We start from the raw sequence: 20,736 nt of genomic DNA, 5'->3' as shown, positions 1-20,736 counted from the left end.
TTGGTTTAAACTGTTTTGTATAGACTCTAATGTGGATGACTTCCTGCCTAAAAATGTCCTTCCTGTCTAGGGCTATAGGTAGTGGATATTTTTATGTTCTTACAGAACAGCTTAGAGACAGATCATGTTTACCAAATCTAAAACGTAAGGGTTAAACCTGATTGGTGTCAGTGCATACAGTATACACACAGATTTTTATTGATGGTAATGTATATGTTTATGGACAACTAAATGGTTTTATTTTTTATTTATGCAACTGAAACTAGTGATGAGCTAAAGTATACTCTAATATGTCACCGAGATTACATTTCTTTGAGTTAAACCGTAAAATGGTACTGAACAACTGTCAAATTATGGAATTAATAAAAAAAATATTAGCAGTATAATAATTGGTAGAATACAGAACAAAACATTTTTGAGATATCCAACCATGTTGTAAAATCATACTGGGAGCAGCAGGTTTTAGCTAGCTTGTTAATTGCTAAATGTTTTGGGTTGGGTTTTTTTGTTTGTTTGTTTTGTTTTCTTTTTTTGGGGGGGGGGGGGGGGGCGGGGGGGTAGTATTTTGGCAAAGCTTCCAAAATACAGTACAAAATGCATTGAACTAACTAAGTTTTTGCGCATACTGTACGTTACATTTCATACAGTTAATGTGAGTCTTGAAGGCCGTGTTCCGGGTTGGATCCGTCGGGCTTTAGGACCCCGCGGTGCCGCTGTGGTGGAGGCGGCTGTAGGATATCATGGCTGAGTTTACCTGAGAACGGTTTAACGAGCTCTGAGATCTGTGTATTCACCTTCACTGTACACTCCACTGTTGTTTACTGTCAGTAGCTGACCTGTGACAGGCTCATCCTCCTGCTGCTGATGGAGTTCATCCGACTACCAAAGGTAACCGCAGTGATTAGCTCCAGTTTCCGCATGTAGCTCCAGTGTCACCTCAGGCCAACACTGCACATGCATCCACAATGACTGCACAGATTTAAGCCATGGAAGTACACAAACACATGGGCTCAGTTCATTAAATGCCGTGTGCTGTGTTGTCCACGCTGGCAGCCAGGCTCCTGCTGCTGTTATCAGACACTTTTGGACGGCTCTGTGGGTGTGTTAGTGTGTGTACAGCTGTCTGACACTGGTGTTGCTCTTCCAGGTGGAAAATGTCAAGCTGCTTGACAGAGTGTCCCCCAGGAGGAGCAGAGTGGGCACCCTGTACCTGACAGCCACGCACACTATCTTTGTGGAAAACGAGGCTGGAGTGCGCAATGAAACATGGGTAAGGAGCAGTAGAGTAAAACTGAAGGCATGAGAAACCAGCCTGAGTCCAAGGGTCCTCCAGTGATATGTGTCAGCCTGGGCACTGGAATACAGCTCATTTCAGGATTTGGATTTTGGTTTCATTTTGAGTACATTCATGCATCATGCTGTTTACTGTTGATGTAACATCCCTGGGCTGTGAGATTTTGGAGCTCTATAGTCATTTTCATTTTATTCATTTGTTTAGACAGGGACAATGCACAATATAAATTAACCTTGAAAAGGAGAGATGTAGTGTGCCAGGTTGAAGTGTTAGTGCTGATTTCCACCTGTAGTCCCTGGGCAGGCTGATGTTATCATTAACAAAACCAGACATTAATAAAAACTAAAACATACAAAAAGCAGTAAAAAATTTATTTCTATTACTCCATCTATATAAAAAAAATCATTCGCATCCATCCATTCACTCTAAGTCAATGTGTATTTCAAGCATTTCATTTAAAAACAACGCAGGAGATGACAAAAAACAGACCTGATTATTTCTGCCTAAATCCATGTGAGCTGGTTTGCCTCTTTCAGATATTATTAGTGATTTTAGAAGGGAAACACCCTTAAAATGGTCAGGAATGATGAGTGGGTCCCATGGAAACATTGCCTTACGTTATACTTGCCTCCCCTCTGTCTCATCAGGTGCTTCACAGTTTGGTGTGCAGTTTAGAGAAACAAGCTGCAACGTCTTCAGGTTATCCTCTGCTCATTCACTGTAAGAACTTCCAGGTTCTTCATTTTGCCATTCCCCGAGAGCAGGAATGTCAGGACGTCCACCTGTCCCTTCAGCGCCTCTCCCAGCCAGGTAAGCATGTGCCCCTCGACCTGCTTCTTCAGGACTTCAGCCTGTCAAACCCGTATGTCAGCTGCTGTCATGTCTTGCAGAGTCTTATGAGGAGCTGTACTGCTTCTCCTATAAGCCCAATGTTGACGATGAGGAGAGGCAGAATGAATGGGACTTCATGAACCTCAAGGCTGATTACAGCAGAATGGGACTCCCAAACGCCCACTGGAAACTCTCCCCGGCCAACCGAAACTACAAGGTCAGTGAGTTGACGTCTATGACCAGCTGTACTGTTTCAACCAAATATGGACATGTTGCTTTAATTTTATTTTCACAGGTTAGCGACACATACCCCGCTGACCTCTTTGTACCTGAGTCTGCCACACCCCCAGTCATAGTGGGGAGCTCCAAATTCAGAAGCAGAGGCCGATTTCCTACCCTGTCGTACTACTCCAAAGAAAATCATGTAAGTTGAATGTATTGTTTTCTTTCTGTGCTTCACAGTTTTACAACATTTATCTTTATTATTATTATAACCTTTATTAACCAGGAAAAAAGCTTATTGAGATTAAAAATCTGTTTTTTAAGAGTGTCCTGGCCAAGACAGCGGCAACAGAAGTTACACAAAATAAAAATCACAGCCGTACATCCACACTAAAACCATATATAAAACACAATAAAAGTCAGCTCTCAAACCATACATAAAACACTAAAATAAGAACATACATATAAAACACCACCATTATTTTAACAGGTACTAAAAGTACATTTCAACCACCTGCCTTGTCGGCAGGAGTTAGCATTCATTACAACATTGGCCCCTGTACAGCAACAGGAAAACATGTTATAGAGCAGACTGAAATTAAAACACACTATTAGAGCTCAGCGATATGGCCAAAAATGTTATTTATTCAGTATTGTTTATTATCATAATAAATGTTAATTCATTACTTCTTCCCAGTTTATTTATAAAACTTAGAAAGGTGGTAAAAGTTGCAAAAATCAGAGCGTTATTTGTAGTTTAAATGTTCCATTATAGTCAGTAAATGACACGTGAGGAGAGCAGTAAAAATAACCATAATGATAATGTGTTCAACAACAAAAATAACTGTTAACAAAAAGTCAAATGTTTTACCTGAAGCAATCCCTAAAGAATAGTTACTTCAATGTTAACTGTATCACCATAAGATTGTTGTCTTTACCAGCTCTACACACTAAATGTTATTAAAAAATGGAAATAAAATAAAACGCATGCGTATGTGAAATATGTGACCTAGTGTTGAAATAGTTTTGGTCTTTGAAGGTCTTCAACTCAACTCTACTTTTACTTTGCTTTTTCTTGGTCTTGATTAAACAAAACTCTTTTATTTCAAAACTGGTGGAGAAAACAATCTGGTTTACGTGATGACATCATTGAATGATGATTTTAAGGAAATCTTTTAAAGCTCTCATTTTGTCATCATTCTTATTTTAGCTCTTCAGTGGTCACCCAAAGCTTTGTCAATGTTAAATATATTAGCCATATATGTATAGAATTTATATTTCATGCCCAGTATTTTCCAACTAGTAAGGTGTACAAATCTACCTACATTTGTTATTTGAGTGATGAAGTAAATGCACCAGTTACTCTGTGAAAAATCAGGGGGTTCAGGACAAACTATTGTTCCCAAGTTATGTTTTTGCTCATGATAAACAATGAAAGGGCAGCGTAACCATGTAAAATTAATGTAAAGAAAGTTACATCAATATTAGCTATCAGCCATGTCACTACGGACAGTGGTGACATTCCCTCACTTGACAAGAAGCCCACAGTAGATATGACAGTGGAACATCCAGACCCAGAACTGCCATTTCTATGAAGATCATTGAGATTGAATACACAGCTGGAGATCAGATGGACCTGTATGACCTTTGACCCAGTCCTACCCTAGTGATGTGTGTTCTGATTTGACACTGTGGCTCCTTCAGTCACTCAGCCTTTCCACCAGTGGGTGTTTAGTGGGTGTTATACTTTCTGCAGAGGTTTAACCACCTGAAAAATGACGGGGTTTCAGTGTCACTTTCAGAAAATTAACTAGTTAATAATTCTACAATATCGATCATATTCTAGGGTGACACGGTGGCTCACTGTGGCCTCACAGTAAGAAGGTCCTGGGGTGTTTCCTGGATGCGGTGCGCTTTTCTGTGTGGAGTTTGCATGTTCTTCAGGGTCTGTCCACGTCCGGCTTCCTCCTACTATCAAAAGACATGCACTTAATTGGTTAATAGGTCAATTGAATTCACCCGTAGGTGTGAATGTGAGACTGAATGCTTGTTCCTTTTTTTATATGACAGTAATGAACTGGAAACCCTCTGAAGAATTAAGCATTTCAGAAAATAAATGAATAATGAACATGTCCTTGTGTGACTAATGGCCATTCTATGTGTATGATAAGGTGATTTGACTTGACCTTAACCCCTCAAAGCTCTGGTCTTGTCTTGGCCTTGATGCTCTCTGGTCTTGGTCATGACTAGGTCTCGACTACAACAATAGTATGAGCCAATGAGCTATGAGTTAATTGTGTCTATTTTAGTAAAATAACAAAGTCCTGATTGTCGTGTGTCCCTGAAAAAATGAGATTGACATAAAAACTCACATAAAACACAAACTCAAGTTAAAATAAATGTCCCATAGGACTTGTGGTTCTTTGATCAAATCAGTACATGAATCATGACTGCCATCAGCTGCAGTTTTTCATATTTGTCAAGGCTGAATCAGGAGTACGTTGATAAATGTCCCTTCCATTAATCCTGGACTGGACAGTTGGGAGTGCTTTATGTGTGTGAGGTCAGCTTCCCAGGGCTGAGGGTCCAGTGTGTGGAGCTCATAACAGGGTTCCACTCTGGTATATGAGCCAGAGGGGAGACACACACACACACACAGAGCGATCCCTGGCCTTTTCCCTTATGTCCCTTGTGGCATGGAGATATGAGAAATCATGTATTTGATTAATTTAAACACGCAAGTGAAGTAAAAGTACTGTGAATTTGTACTGACCTTGGTTTTCACATATTGGATTTGTATTCTAATGCACAATTTGGCTCAAAATCAGCTCTGGGCCTGGTAAAGATTCCTGTATGAAGCCTTAATTCCCCCCGCTTCTTCTCAGGCTGCTATCTGCCGCAGCAGCCAGCCTCTGTCAGGCTTCAGTGCTCGCTGCCTGGAGGATGAACAGATGCTAGAGGCCATCCTGAGGTCCAATCCCTGCAGCGACTTCATGTATGTGGTGGACACCAGGCCCAAGGTGAGCCTTTTGTGCCGGCCTGCAAAAATACAAGCCTTACAGTATTGCGCTGTATGTTCAGGTGGGCTTTATTTTCCATGCAGCGTTTTGGCAGCTGGATGTGTTCGTAGTAAATGCTTTGAAAACAATTGTGTAACAGGCATTTATGTAAAACAGAGAGTTTTGGTTTTATATTTATTTTGTCTCTTAGTTGAATGCAATTGCGAACAGAGCTGCAGGAAAAGGCTATGAAAATGAAGACAACTACTCCAACATAAAATTCCAATTCATCGGCATCGAGAATATCCATGTTATGAGGAACAGCCAACAGAAAATGCTGGAAGGTAATTATCACGTCTCCCCCGGAATGATTTCTCACACCAGTACTAGATTTATTTATTGCATAAAGACTTCTAGTGCATTCATGACTGTCAGCAATACTTCAGCGCATCAGTATTTATGGAACAAATGTACAGTGTCTGAGCTTGTCAAAACAGCATTGTGCGTTTAGGTCGGCTGTTTCTTCACATTACTAAAACAGAGTGGGACCCCATGCTTCTCCTGTGGCTTTCATATGTGCTCATGCAGACCAGGCCTGTGCTGCAATCAGCCCTCAAATGAGGCCACAGGAGAATTTCTGGGTATTGTGCAGGGGTGCTCCTAGGAAGACTTTGAATCCATCTGGATTTTATTTCGAAGCTATTTTGGTTTCCCGGAGTGGACAGTCCGGGACTTAATCCCCCAAAGAGAGACCGAGGGCGTGAGAATGATGCGATTTCAACTATGAAAAGTTATAGCTGTTCTTAGTTGTGATAACTCCTTGCCCCCTGGCAGCACAAGGGAAGTCTTTAAATTTTGGAGACAGCGCCTGCCCTTTGGAGACCGCCTGACTGTAATAAGATTTTGAAGACCCCCCCCTTCCCCTCCTCATCCTCCCTGCCGTCATGCAGCATTAACTCAAACAGTGGTTTTAGGTGGAAGTGCACTTTCCGAAGGTTATGTGAACCCGTTCACCTGCTCACTGTACGATCAGAACACAGTCGAGGAATCAGCAAAAAACACCAGCCTTTGTCAACAGTTTCATGGAAAGATGTTGTCATCGTCTGCTGAATTATGAGTGTTAACGTGTTAAACTATCCTCTGGAGAAATGGGTTCATGTCACTCTGCCCCCTCGAGTCAACTCTCAAGTATATTTATTGAACCCTGAAGTGGAAAAATATATTTGGATTAATTTTTTCAGATGAAGTGAAACTATGCAAGCCCATTTCCTCCAGTGTGTCACAGAAAAAAGATCCTGTAAATAAAAATAACAGTACAATATGTCAAAATATATAGAATATTTCTCAAAGCAATGATTTGGTATACCAAAATAATCAACAAAGTTTCTCAAAAAGAAGTCACAGTATCTCAAAATGTTGCCTTACTCCCAAAATAATACAATAAAGTATTTGTTTAAGTCAGAATGATTATTGTTATTTTGATTCACAGATTTTTTTTTTTTTGTCATCAGTGACAGAAATAGGGTGCTCTATAAACAATAAGCCTGAATTTAAGTTTATTTTTGTTGTTTTTTAGAAGATATTGTTTGATATTAATGTAAACTGAGGACAACGTGAACCATCACGTATGCTAAAGGAAATTTAAAATAAACAAACCATGGCAATGACCCATATTTTCTCATGGACAGATGTCACTTCACTGGCCTGGATGGAAGTTTCCTTTGTAGTAAATGTGAAGTTTAATAAAGTCTGCTGGTCAGGTATGCTCCATGTTTCCTGCTGCTGAGACAGCTGTGTTGTGGTTCCAGTGTGTGAGTTGCGTTCCCCCTCCATGTCTGACTTCCTGGAGGGTCTGGAGAGCTCAGGCTGGCTGAAGCACATCAAAGCTGTTTTGGATGCAGGCATCTTCATCACCAAGGTCAGTCTGGAGGTTAATCCCCGCTGTCTGCTTCACCACCACTCTTCTGTGTGTGTGTGTGTGTGTGTGTGTGTGCGTGTGTGTGTGCGTGTGTGTGTGTGTGTGTGCATGTGTGTGTGTGTGTGTGGACTCAGCTGCCGCTTTTAGGTACATCTCACTAATTAAACATAATGTCAGTTTGATGTGAAGGATATATGATCCCAATGTAACTCGACAACACCATAAACAAACAGTCTGAACAAACGCTATAAAGCAGGTTCACTTAAACATTAGAATTTGAAGTTGGAACATTTTGACACTACAGTGTTAGACAGATGAAAGGTCACTTCAGGCAAATGTATAATCTTAGATAAGATCCATCAGTCAGAAGATTTTGGCTCATTTACAACAATCTTTCAACCGTCAGATTCCTTAAAAACAGGTCGGTACATGTGTTTAACCCAGAAAAACCCCAAAGCATCTATTGATCTAAAATATTTAATAGCTTTCAAGCACTAATCTCATAAATACAGTGAAATAATTCAGGTAAAATGCAGTTTCTCAGCTTCAGCATCAGATGTCTTTTTTTGGATACATTCATAGTTTCTGTAGTGAACATAGAAACACCGTTGTCTTCTGGAACACTGGTTCACCTATAAAACCCATGTAGTTCAACAAACAGTAGTTGTAGACACTTTTTATATAGAATCAAGGATAGATTTTGCTGAAAACATCATGTTTTCTTCAATTTTCTCTGTTTTCATGTAATAACCTTTGAATGTACTGAGCTTTTATGAACATCTGCACAGTCGCTAAATTAAATATAGGAAAATACCTGATTTTCAAGGGCAAAATGCAGAGGACAATGTTTAAATATATGGTGATAAATGACTTGGTAATGGTTAAATGTAGAGAAAATGTCATTTGGAAACCACCACAGAAACAGCTGTGGGTCTTTATGGGTTAACATATTTTGTACGGTGTGTACTTTGTATGTTCAGGCTGTTGCAGAGGAAGGCGTCAGCGTCCTGGTTCACTGTTCAGATGGGTGGGACCGCACTGCTCAGGTGTGTTCAGTGGCCTGTGTGCTGCTGGATCCGTACTACAGGACCCTCCAAGGACTCATGGTAAATACTACAGTACCTCCTTAGTGAAGTGGTGAAAGGTCACTAAATACTTTGACTCAAGTACTGTACTTAAGTGTACTTTTTAGTTACTTTTGCTCAAGTATTTCCATTTTTTGCAGCTTTTATATCTACTCCACTACATCTCAGAGGCAACTATCATTCTTTTTCCTTCACTTTATTGACAACTTGAGTTACTTTTACTTTTTTTTTTCAGTGCAACTTGTATATCTCCAAATTTGTTTTTGATAAACTAAGGGATGAAGTGTTACCTCATGGGTTTAGTTTAAAAATCCCCTTGTTAATGTAAACTCACTTGGATTCACAGGAAAGTGCATCATCATAAAGTTGAAAAGGGACTTTTCTGAGCTGATTAAAAATGTAATCTTTATATATTTCTCACAGGACAGCGATGCTACAATGAATGATGATTTTAAATTCTGTAATACGATGCATTGCTTTAGATGAATTGACAGACTGTATAATCTACATCAAATATGCTCAACCTTAAATATGCACAGCAATAAAATGCAACATACATTTTAACACAGGAGTAAAACTAATCCAAAAACATCAGTAATAAATAATGGTGATAGCTGACACATTACTAAACAATAATTACTTTTACTTGAAGGACATTTTGCTTGTGATACTTTCATACTTTAAATAAATACTTAAGGGGTCATATTTTGCTAAACCCACTTTTATTAGTCTTTGGTACATTTATTTATGTATTTGGACCCTAATAGTTCAAAACGATTGAATTTGAACCCTCCAGGTGCTGCAAAGCTATTTTTATATTAATTCCGGCAAAAATCAAGTGGATTTCTACAACCCATTTCTATAACTAGTTACGTCACAACATTTGCACGTATAAGGTCAAGACTTCCGACGAACATTCCTCAGAGTACACCGTAATTGCTTTGCAGCAGCAGCGGTTGTAGTCCATACTGAAAATATGTCCAAACTTCAAGCCGATTACCTAAAATGTTCAGTTGTTGGTTGAACAGGACAGAGCAGCACAGCCAACAACCTGAAGGGGGTGGAGTGTGAAGTGGCTCATGTGCGTTTAAAGGGCCAGCGCTCAAAATTACCTTTCTGGTATCATTACTCAGAAATAGGGTTGAAGATGGACCTGTGGAGTTCAATTAATGAAGAATTCAGACCTAAGCAGAGCATTTACAGTTTATGCAGACCACAGGGAAATATATTAAAATGCATAATTCCATTTTAAAAAGCAAAATATCACTCCTTTAATACTTTTACTAAGGTAAGGATCCGAATACTTCTTCCACTGGTGCCTTCATGTGTACGTTGCATTGTGTAACAGTGTCTTTGACACAGCCCTGTGGGTTTTACGTACCCCTCTGGTGCTCTTTAGATCATATTACTATATACAGTTACATTCTGGCTTTAAGTGAGGGTCTTCGATGCTGGATGCATGAAATTTGTTTCTTTATTCAGAGGGTCTTGTTCAGCCTAACTTTAAATCCTCCAAGAGCCACAGTGGAAAATAAATGCAGTCGAAAGCCCAGCTTTGGAGAGTTGCCCCTCAAGTCACAGGAAAATGACTCCACATAGTGGGTGAAGAGTTCAGCCATTTTGCAGGATTAATTATGTAACCTCACAGTCTAGAACCTGAATATGTTTTTTGTACTCAGGTACTCATTGAGAAAGACTGGATCTCATTTGGCCACAAGTTCTCTCACAGGTTTGATTCAAATTTAACCTTCATAGCATCTTATACCAGTGTGTTTTTGTTGGTTTGATCCATCTGTACTCTCCTTCCCTCCAGATGCAATCACCTGGTTGGAGACCCAAAGGAGGTGTCTCCAGTCATCGATCAGTTTCTGGAATGCGTGTGGCAGCTGATGGAACAGTTCCCCTGTGCCTTTGAGTTCAATGAGAGGTTTCTCATCACCATTCACAGCCACATCTACTCCTGCCAGTATGGGAACTTCATTGGCAACAACCAGCGGGAGAGGATTCAGCTCGGGTCAGATTTAAATCTGCTGCCATCGTCACTTTGCTTTCCTGTTCACAGCGCAGACATGTGGTCACAGCCACCGCTCTGAATCAACACTGACTCGTCTTTTCCTGTCCTTATTTCTGAACTTCTACTTTCATACAGGGTTCATCAGAGGACTCACTCTTTGTGGAGTTATCTGTGGACAAACCGTACAGACTACATCAACCCTCTGTACAGACCCGACCACAGCCAAACACAGGGGCTGCTCCGTCCATCTACTGCCCCCTACTGCTTCAAGTAAGTTCACTCGTTTGCTATGATCACATGGAAAACATAATGTACATAAATGAAACGAAGTAGGAAAGATTCAAGGTGTAAAAAAACTTTGCAGATTTTGGCGAGGGCTTTACAACCGGTTTGACCAAGGGATACATCCTCGACAGTCCGTGGAGGATTATCTGAGGACCATTCAAGAGGAGACGCAGCAACTGGAGGAGCAGCTGGCCTCACACAAACAGGTTAACTTCAAATTACCTCTTATCATGTCTGTAGTTATAGATGACAAAATAAAATGAACATGACTGACCTGTTTTACGTTATCAGAAAATTGCCAAATTGGAGGAGGAGCAGGGGTGGAGTGTAGTCCAGGAGGCCGCCCCCTTTGATAAGAGCCCCACAGCGTGGACCCTCAGCCATGACCTCAGACTGGCAAACACACCTCAGGACTACACTGGTGGATTCATCACCAGCAGCCCCTCTCAGCCAAAAGCACCAGACAGCAGCGGCCTCATCCTCCTGCCCCAGGACTTGAACCAGACGTCCATCTTCAGCCTCTCCAACAGCAGCGACCCAGAGTCGGGGATTGCAGACTTGAGCTGTCGTTCACCCCTCAGTGAGGACAGCACAAGGGATCCAGACTCTGATGAAGCTGTCTACTCTGCAGCCTGAACAAAAGCATCAGACTGTGTGTGTGAGAGAGGCAGCAATGACCAAACACTACCTTTCCAAGCACCACCATGACATTGGCTCCTCCATTCAAAGCCATCTTCAAGCGCCAGAATTAACCTGCACTTTTTCTTTGCATGTGGTGTGTTTGCCACTCATACACTAGTTAGTAAATGTTTGCTGTAGCTGATTCTATTGTACTACTAATTATGGTCTTATCAGTGTTAAAAGGGATGACGTCACAGAAAGCTGTACTCGGATGAAAAAACTATGAAATGTCAGACTTCACAGGCCATTGAGATATATTAGTGAGTAACTTTGACTCATTTTAGATTTCGAACAAGTTAAGAGCAATTCTGAACAACTCTCTGCAACAGGTGTAAGGAAATCTTGCCAATTTAATGATGATTCGACTACGTGCCTGCTTTTACTATAGTCTTCCGTACTCTTCTTTCATTAGACATTGGCCTGCTGATGTGAACTCCTTATGGGAAAGATGATGATGAACTATTAAAGGTTAAATCCAGCTAGAAACATTTGCCACTCTGATGCAACTTTGAGCAACATGAGACCAAAGCAACATTTCAGATTGATAAATTGTCAACTGGCATTTATGCCAATGTGACCCACCTTTGTAGCAGATATACTTGTATACACAGGGAATTTATTTTCTTTTTCTAAAATGTTTTAGTGATTTTGTCTTTTTTTTAAATTGTTTTTAATGCGTTGTCAGTTGTCTGGATAAAAAAGTAGCATACTTTTCATTATTATCCCAAATGAACATGATGTGAACATAATGCTTTAAAATTTCACTGTTAGACTAAAAAATTGTATGCATTTCTATCCAAAATATTTCAGTAGTAGACGTCTTCTGATTACTCTGATATTTATACCAAAGGGAATCCACAGGTTTAAAAGTGAACAGATTCAATAATTTGATGACAAGGCACCTAAAGTGAGAAGATCAAAACATGTGATTGTGAATACACACAATTCAGGTGCATACAGCAGAAGTAAAATCTAAAATTAACATTTAACATTGCCCATAGCAGTGCAGTGCACACTAGATTCACTGCAGACCTGCAAATGAACAACACAGATTATTAAGCAAAGCATGTTCACTTATTTTTGTACAATTACCTATTTTTGACTACTGTAATCCTGATTTAAGGCATGTTTTTAACTGTATCAGAGAGTAGATCGTGCAGATTTTGTATGGAGGAAAGAGCTTTGTATTACCAGGTTTATTTATTCAGTGCTATGGATTTATGGTAAATGCAGCAGTATTAAAATTGTGTCTGTATTGTGAAATAAATGACTGCATTATTGTCATTCTTTTTATTCTTGTGTTTTGTTTTGGTTTTTTTTGCTGTTGTTTTTATTTGACCTTAAAACACACAAACACATCCTAGATTTTTCGTCGTTTATTGGCTTTATTTACTCTGGATTTGTAATACGAAGGACATGAATGCTCCTCTGTGTGGTTTCTCACAGCTTTATAAAATATAAAAAAGCAACTTTTCCAATCCCCACGTAAACCGATACCCAATTTTAAATGATAATATAAGTTCATTTTTAATCATTATCACTACTTGCCCACATTATTCATAAATAATTCTGCTTTACACAACATCGTTTAATAAAATGAGTTTGTTTTTTTTTTCTTTTTCCAGCATGGGACGTGCGCCACATACGTACATACGCACATGACGTTTACGTTTTACGCGGTGACGTTGTGTTGTAGGCTCAGCTATGATGGCAGCCGTAGGTTGACACCGATACAATTCTGAATATAAACTATTAAAAAGTTAGCGGAAAACCCCCGACACCATAACATAGAGCGAATTAAAACTTTTAAGATAGTACACGCTTCAAACACACACCCGCCCGGTTTGGGGAACGGTAAGTGGACGGGGCTGCAGTCAGCTTTGCAGACAGAAACGTTATTAAAGTGGCTTCGTGTGTGTATGTGTGTGTGCACTGCCACTTCTTGGTGTTGTGTTCATGGTTTTTGTCTTCTATGTAGGTATGTCTATCTGAAAAGCTTGTTAAACTGCGCACAGGCTGACACTTGATGTTTGCCGGTTTGAGTCTGTAGGCTGCTAGCTGCTACGTTAGCTGACCCATAGTGCACCTGAAGCTAACGTTACCAGAGGCAGCTAAGCTCGTCCTTGATATCCTGAACAGACAGCTGCTCAAGTCCCTGTGTGCGTCTACACAACGTGACATTTTTGGCATTTAACGTGCTGAACCAGTCACTAACTTGCGTTGCACTTTACACCATTGCTGAGACCTACACTATATTTTTAATTTGACATCAAATGCAGTGTGTCGTTTCTCCTGCAACCTGCACCAGTGTGAGTTCAGAGCATTTTGTGATATCCATGGATTATTCTGTCCCCTGCCTTGTCCTGCCACCTTTCATTATTTATCCTGCCATCTTCCAGTATATGAGGCCCAGTTTGTGAACGTGCTGTTATCCTGAAGCTTCTCACGCTTGTCTATGCATCTTTTTTCTTGCATGGTGAAGTGGCACTATGCCCGCAGCTACTGTGGATCACAGCCAAAGAATATGTGAGGTTTGGGCCAACAACCTGGAGGAGGAGCTGAAGAGGATCAGACATGTCATCCGAAAGTATAACTACATCGCTATGGTGTGTTACGCTCATGCCAGTGCTCATAACCTTTCACTTTAGTGTCATTCAAGACAAGGGGGAAACATCTGTTATTATTTATTGTGAATCCTGTTGTATTTCTGTTGCAGGACACAGAGTTTCCAGGTGTGGTTGCCAGACCAATTGGAGAGTTCAGAAGCAATGCTGATTATCAGTACCAGTTACTCCGGTGCAATGTGGATTTGCTCAAGATAATCCAGCTGGGCCTCACATTTATGAATGAACAGGGCGAATATCCTCCTGGAACATCAACATGGCAGTTTAATTTTAAGTTTAACCTCACGTAAGATGATTTATTTATATGATCTTATTTCTGGATGTTGAATGCATACACACACACACACACATATATATATATATATATATATATATATATATATATATATATATATATATATATATATATATATATATATATCATGCTGTTAGTGAAATTTACAGTTTACAGACAACAGAGTCTGCACATGTAGTCAGTCGAAGTAAAATGTCTCTCACAGCATAAAGATACAGACGTTCGTGTACAGAAACAAAACTGTACTTATGACTGAGAAGTCCAGAAGTTCATGTTTTTATGAGTGTGATACTAACTGGTGGGATGCATACAGAACTGTGTTATGTATGTGTATTTATAACGGAATGCTGTTGTTTCTCATCAGAGAGGACATGTATGCACAGGACTCCATTGAGCTCCTGACCACTTCAGGGATTCAGTTCAAGAAGCACGAGGATGAAGGCATCGAGACACTGTACTTTGCAGAGCTACTGATGACGTCAGGCGTGGTGCTCTGTGATGGAGTCAAGTGGTTGTCTTTCCATAGGTATTTTCATGTAGGGAATGGCATCCAGTTTTAGGCAGCTGCTGTCTTGTGCATAGCCTCATAGAAACAGGTTTGAGCATCTACTGTAAAATTAGGTTATTGAAACTATAATACAGTTGCTAGATGATAGCAGGCATAATAGCTCCTTTGTACATAATAACAGTAACATTTTTAATTTTGAATCTTTCATTCTTGCAGTTTACAGATGAAAACTGCATCATATAGGACTGTACAATATGACCAAAATGTATTGACCTTTTCATATCACATCACACATCATGCTATAGCCCATTTCCATTAAATTCTATGAATAAGTATTACATATAAAATTTCCTACTACAGTCTGAATTTTGTATTCAACAAATAAAACACACTAAATCCATGTTTGATTATGTTTCTCATTACATTTAGAGTCAAGATTTCAACTAATAAATGTCAAAGTATGAGGTATTAAGGTATGAAATATAAAAAGACAATACAACTAATTTGAGCCGTTTGCAAACAAAATAAAAAGTCAAAACCAAGCATATAATACTATTTGACAGTATGAAATGTAGAGGCAAACAAAAATGAATATATTGCATAAATATTTGTATAGCAATACCAAATGTAGAACACTTTAATGTTTAAACTATAGCAGCAAAATAAGCCTTGCAATATTAATATATTAAATATGATTTTCTCCTGCTCAGATTTACAGTGAATTATTCACTCTCCTCTACTTTTGTGTATTTATTTCATGCCTTCATCCATTTCATGTGAAAGAACGTAAATCACTTTCAAGATGACCAAAAACATTCTTATAAAGAAAGGGAATAGCAACCCATCAAATGATAAACACAGCCTAAAGTGACATTTTTCTTTTGCCATATGGTATAAATCATCATATTACACAGCTCTTATCAGTTGTTAATTGGGTCGTCTGAGAAGTTAATCATAGAGTTTACAGTTTGTCAGTATAATCAGATGAAACATTTTAAAGTGTTGTGGTCATATATGCTTCAGATAGATTTATATCACATTCATTTGGATCTGAAACTTTTTATTAGAATTATCTTTAGAAAATAGTCTATAAACTTCTGTTACATTTGTAACAGATTGAAACTAAACGGGTCCTTTGTTGTTTTATTTTTGGACAGTTCTACATCATTATATTTGTTCTTGTGTTATATCATTGATCATTTCATTCTTTTCACATGCACTGATGTTTAGTTACTTGGCCTTGTGTTTATAATAGACAGGCAGGTGTAAGTATAATTTATAATAGACAGGCAGAACGTCTGCTATTTGTAAAAGAGCTGAGTGGAAGTGATAAAAGCTCACGAGGTCTGCTGCTCTGTAGTCTTTGAAAGGAAGATGAAAACATATTTGTGTGCGTTGCAGTGGCTATGACTTTGGATACCTGATCAAGATTCTGTCCAATGCCAACCTGCCAGAGGAGGAGGTGGACTTCTTTGAGATTCTTCGCCTGTACTTCCCTGTCATTTATGATGTCAAGTACCTCATGAAGAGCTGTAAGAATCTGAAGGTACTGCAACAGGTGTTTTATTTCAGAGATATTTATCCCTGCTGTGATCTCGTCTGAGCGTTCAACTGACGGCGTTTTGTTCTCAGGGCGGTCTGCAGGAAGTAGCTGAGCAGCTGGAGCTGGAAAGGATCGGACCCCAGCATCAGGCCGGATCTGACTCTTTACTCACAGGAATGGCTTTCTTTAAGATGAGAGAGGTAGGTCACTTAGGTCAGACTGGGGAGAGTGTTATGCCTGAAGCAGAGGTGCACTGATTGGTCAGCTGGTAACCACAATCTGAATCATTCCTCATGACTGGTTACTTATTAATCAGTTTCAGAAATATCTGATTCTATGCCTCTCAGATTTAAGTGCACGCTACACACACTCAGATGTTACTGATGTGGACATTCTTCACCAGGAGTGAAAAAGACACAAAAAATTAAGTTATTAAATGAATGGAACACATATATGTAGTAGTCGAGTTAAACTGAGCTGTAAGAAGTCTTAAATTTAACAATAACATATCACATACAGTGAAATTTCCTTGTAATTAATATTATTTTTGTGCACCAAAGCTTCCCTGCATTTTGAGATTTGTTTGAGGGTAGGTCGAGTAACCTGGTGAAGTTTTGGAGTAAATATGAAAGTCACTTAAGAGTCAAAGTTTTATTATGAGCATGCAACTGAATTGTCCAATATGAAGTTTATGGGGATTTAGGGGGATCTAATAGTAGAAATAAAATATAATATTAGTAGTTGTGTTTTCATTAGTGTATAATCACATGAAAATAATAACTTTTAGATTGAGCCTTTTATATTCTTATAGAGGGAGTGAGTCCACCATGTTTCACCAGTGTTCTAACAGTAATTCAGAACAGCTCGTCTTGTGTTTTTTCCCCCTATGTTGTAGCAGGTAATGTCAGAATGCATCAGTGCCACCTACCGTGTTTATGGAGTTATTATCCCCAAGTAAACATTTTAATCAGGCCTTTCATATTTGTTGCAGCTACCATATAGTGAAGTAATATTTTCACAAAAAAAATTATGAAAATTGGAATTAGTGAGTTAGATTAGTGATTAGATTAGTGAGTTAGAAGAAATCAAAAATCGGTTGAAATGACACAAATGGTTCTTGTGACGCAATTAATTTACCCTGATCAGCCATAACATTTCAACCATTGAGACAAATTAAGTGAAAATAATCTTGATTTTGTTACAACAGCACCTTTCAGTGGGTGGGACGTATCAGGCAGCAAGTGAAGAGTTAGTCCTCAAAGTTAACATGGTGGAAATAGCAAAAAGATGAGTGTAAGGATCTGAGTGATAAGGGCCAAAATGTGATGGTCAAGTGACTGGGTCAGAGCATCTCCAGACCTGCAGGTTTTGTTGGGTATTCCCAGTTTCTCCCGCCTCCATGGATTGGATTTGTGTTTCCAGTACATCAGATGCTCAGTTGCACTGAGATTGCGATGTTCTTCATTAGGCCACTGCAGACCAGGAACACCCAACTAAACCTGTAGTTTTGAAGATGATATAACCCAGATGTTGTAGTCACTGTACTCCCCATTTTATTGCTTCTAACACATCAACTTTGTGGATTAAAGTGTGCTTGCTGCATAAAATATTCCACCCACTGCCATTGTAATGAAATGATCAGCATTACTACTACTTTACCTGTCAGTGGTCAGTGTTATAGCTGATCTGGGTACAGTAGAGGAAGCTTAATGACTATCTTAAGCATGAACGCACTGTCATTGTGGTGATGTAAAAATGACTTTTTAGTTTCTTTTAATGGATAAGATACGAGATAAGAGATAGTTGAGCATTACAAAATGTAACTAACAATTCTAAAGAGAAGAGAAGAGATCTTTATTGTTACTGTTACAGGAACAATGAAAATCAGTTTAGCAACACTGTTATTTAGCAGCAGAAACACTTTAAGTGCTAATGGACTGTATCAAAATGTCACACAAAATTATACTGAAAATATATATGCAGAGTACTGACAATGTACAGAAAAATGACAAAGAAATGCTAAAATTTACAAATAGCTAACTCTATGCTACTGATTAAAGAAATATATGCAACGTATAAGGATATATACAGGTAGTATGGGACATGTACAAGGTAAGATTAAAAGACAAGGTGCATGGGTTGTGATTATTGCACTGAAGTAGGGTTAGTATGACATCATTCATTGATTATTAATATTTTGGTGTGTGTCTGTGTGTGAGAGAGAATTAGTGTTGTACAGCATTTGTAATAATATAGAGGGAAGTATAAACCAAACAAAAAGTAGATCGGACATGCAATCGGTGCATCTCTAATATGAAGGTGATTAATTTAATTTTTTGCAGTAGAGAAGGCCTCTGAATATCTCATTTTTGTATTCTTCCTGCAGATGTTCTTTGAGGATCATATCGATGACGCTAAGTACTGTGGTCACTTGTACGGGCTGGGCTCCGGCTCAGCCTACGTCCAGAACGGAACAGGAAACGCTTACGAAGAGGAGGCGAACAAGCAGCAGTCGTGACATCACTCTGAAACTCTCCCATCCTGCAGTTCACATCCACGCTCAGCGCCGCGCTGAGAGGTCAAGCTTTCAACAGCCGGAAGAAAATAATGGAAGAACACATAAAAACATCCACGCACCATGTAGCCCGCTGTCTGTCATAGGCTCTGCTCACCTTAGACTATTGAACATGAAGGGTCCATCAGTTGTCCTCCCACATACAGCTGGTGTGTATGTGTGTGAGTCTAGTCTTTTATTCCTACGAAGCAGCGTAGATGGTCTGGTTGATTCAGTTAAATTTAACATGCAAATGCTTGAGAAGATGGGGATTTTAGTTTTCCTAAAAAATGTTCTGTAGAAATTTTTGCACTTTAAAGCTCTAACCTGATTTTATATGGAAAGCTGAAAAAAAAATTCCTGGCGTGTCTCTCCTCTTTGTTGCCTTCTCTATGTTCCCACTTTTACATTGTGGACATCTGTCTTATCATAACAACAGCCGCTCTCACCACGCTCAGCCTTAATATTAGCTGCATTCTTATCTTTTAAACTTTAATTTATTGTCGGTTATCTGACAGCGAGTAGATGATCCATTCAACACTAAGACAACACACGTCAGTACACTCCTCCCTCTGCATCAGGGAGCTTTGTGTGTTTACATGCACATGACTATCTCATTGTACTCAGCTTGTTACTTTTCAGTTTGTTCATATTAAGAAAATGTTCATAAAGACCTGAATAAGATCTGATCCCACTGTGAGCAGCCTTTCACTAAGAAGCCGTTGTATTATGTTTAAAGGTGGGTCGCTCAAACAAGTGAGCACTAGTGTTTTGTATTTTTGTTTGCTGTTTTTCTTGTCTGCATTCACGGTACTGGAATAGCATACAGTGATGTTGGCAGTATGTACTCAGATGCATACAGATGCACAAGTTTTCATTATTTAGGTTGTTAAGGAAGCACCTTCATTGACAGAAGCACATATAAACAGATGCATCACCCAAGTGAACTGGTTAGACACCAAATGAACCAGACCATCAAAATCAATATATCAAACATAGCTGCACACACCGCTGAGGTTCCTCTCAACTACTCTGGTGAGAGTAGATTTTCACTTTTAATTAAGGTTTTCTAGAGTTTTAGTGTTGTTATAAAAGAGGAAAAAACCTTTTACTCATTGGAAGAAAAAAAACATTGGTTTTTAACATGCACCTTTTGTTCCGGTGGAGTTCATTTCACTAGTAGTTCAGGCCTTTTTTTGTTGTTTTTTTTCCATTCATGCTGCGTAGATCAGCTGCATGTACTAAAACGTTTGAATAAATGCTGTGTTGTTGAATAGTATCCTGAACTTCCATAGGTGTGTGTTGAAGTGTAGGCTCACACAACTTATTAACCTGCCTCTTTGTCAAATACCTGAAGAAGCTCGCTCGTTTTCTTTTTGCAGCACATTTCTCACACTGTAAAGGAGTTTAAAGAAGAATATGCAATATACAGGAGGATTGTTTTTAGAGTATTTTGTAAATAAAGGCTTGAAAGTTTTCTACTATGACATGTTTTGGACCATTACGTCTCTCTTGTATCTGTAAGAATTCTACTAAAAGAATCACAAACACAATCAAAAACTCAATACTGTGCACATGCAACAGACGGTGTAATATTCTGAGTCTTGGGTTTATGTGGCAAAAATGCTCAGTAGTGCCCTTAGAAACTGAAAAATAGGACCAATGACCCTGTAGTTCATTGGCATTTTCTATCAAGAATCAGTAACAACTTGAATTTGTGAGGTTGTCAGGTTCTGGTTGTGTGTTAGAGTCCTGTGGTCTTGATGCAGATCAGTCTCCCAATAGAAGTGGGTGGTACTTTCACTGGAGGAGAATCAACTAATGGAATAAAAGTCCATTAATGACTTCCTGTCAGTGCTAAATACTAATTATATTGATATCTG

General features: G+C 39.1%; 2 protein-coding genes across 3 annotated transcripts; both read left to right on the top strand.

Annotated features, from left to right (window-relative positions):
- Nucleotides 1-723: 723 nt before the first annotated feature.
- mtmr7a (myotubularin related protein 7a) lies at nt 724-12,613 on the top strand. Its single transcript, XM_030144760.1, has 14 exons — nt 724-888; nt 1,148-1,270; nt 1,942-2,104; nt 2,185-2,342; nt 2,421-2,549; nt 5,233-5,367; nt 5,558-5,690; nt 7,155-7,264; nt 8,245-8,370; nt 10,029-10,078; nt 10,163-10,363; nt 10,499-10,633; nt 10,728-10,854; nt 10,940-12,613. Exons 1-14 carry the CDS (start codon nt 865-867, stop codon nt 11,282-11,284), a joined length of 1,959 nt encoding a protein of 652 aa, XP_030000620.1. The 5' UTR covers nt 724-864; the 3' UTR covers nt 11,285-12,613.
- A 409-nt stretch (nt 12,614-13,022) lies between these two features.
- Nucleotides 13,023-20,340, top strand: cnot7 (CCR4-NOT transcription complex, subunit 7). Of its 2 annotated transcripts, none has more exons than XM_030145881.1 (7): nt 13,023-13,183; nt 13,812-13,935; nt 14,046-14,239; nt 14,613-14,774; nt 16,158-16,302; nt 16,389-16,499; nt 18,686-20,340. In XM_030145881.1, exons 2-7 carry the CDS (start codon nt 13,819-13,821, stop codon nt 18,815-18,817), a joined length of 861 nt encoding a protein of 286 aa, XP_030001741.1. In that variant the 5' UTR covers nt 13,023-13,183; nt 13,812-13,818; the 3' UTR covers nt 18,818-20,340. The 2 variants fall into 2 exon arrangements, with proteins under 2 accessions (XP_030001741.1, XP_030001742.1); XM_030145882.1 differs by lacking the exon at nt 13,023-13,183 and adding an exon at nt 13,199-13,638.
- Nucleotides 20,341-20,736: the final 396 nt, after the last annotated feature.

Source organism: Sphaeramia orbicularis, chromosome 10, assembly GCF_902148855.1.
Source record: "Sphaeramia orbicularis chromosome 10, fSphaOr1.1, whole genome shotgun sequence".
Taxonomy (NCBI): Eukaryota; Metazoa; Chordata; class Actinopteri; order Kurtiformes; family Apogonidae; genus Sphaeramia; species Sphaeramia orbicularis.
The sequence above is the reverse complement of the archived record's forward strand: the minus strand, read 5'-3'. Positions and strand labels throughout refer to the sequence as shown.

Coding starts and splice junctions, on each gene's coding strand:
- mtmr7a (XM_030144760.1), top strand. CDS start 865: ATGGAGTTCATCCGACTACCAAAG. Junction 1,271..1,941: donor GAGTGCGCAATGAAACATGG/GTAAGGAGCAGT, acceptor CTGTCTCATCAG/GTGCTTCACAGTTTGGTGTG. Junction 2,343..2,420: donor CGGCCAACCGAAACTACAAG/GTCAGTGAGTTG, acceptor TTATTTTCACAG/GTTAGCGACACATACCCCGC.
- cnot7 (XM_030145881.1), top strand. CDS start 13,819: ATGCCCGCAGCTACTGTGGATCACAGCCAAAGAATATGTGAGGTTTGG. Junction 13,936..14,045: donor AGTATAACTACATCGCTATG/GTGTGTTACGCT, acceptor TTTCTGTTGCAG/GACACAGAGTTTCCAGGTGT. Junction 14,775..16,157: donor AAGTGGTTGTCTTTCCATAG/GTATTTTCATGT, acceptor TGTGCGTTGCAG/TGGCTATGACTTTGGATACC.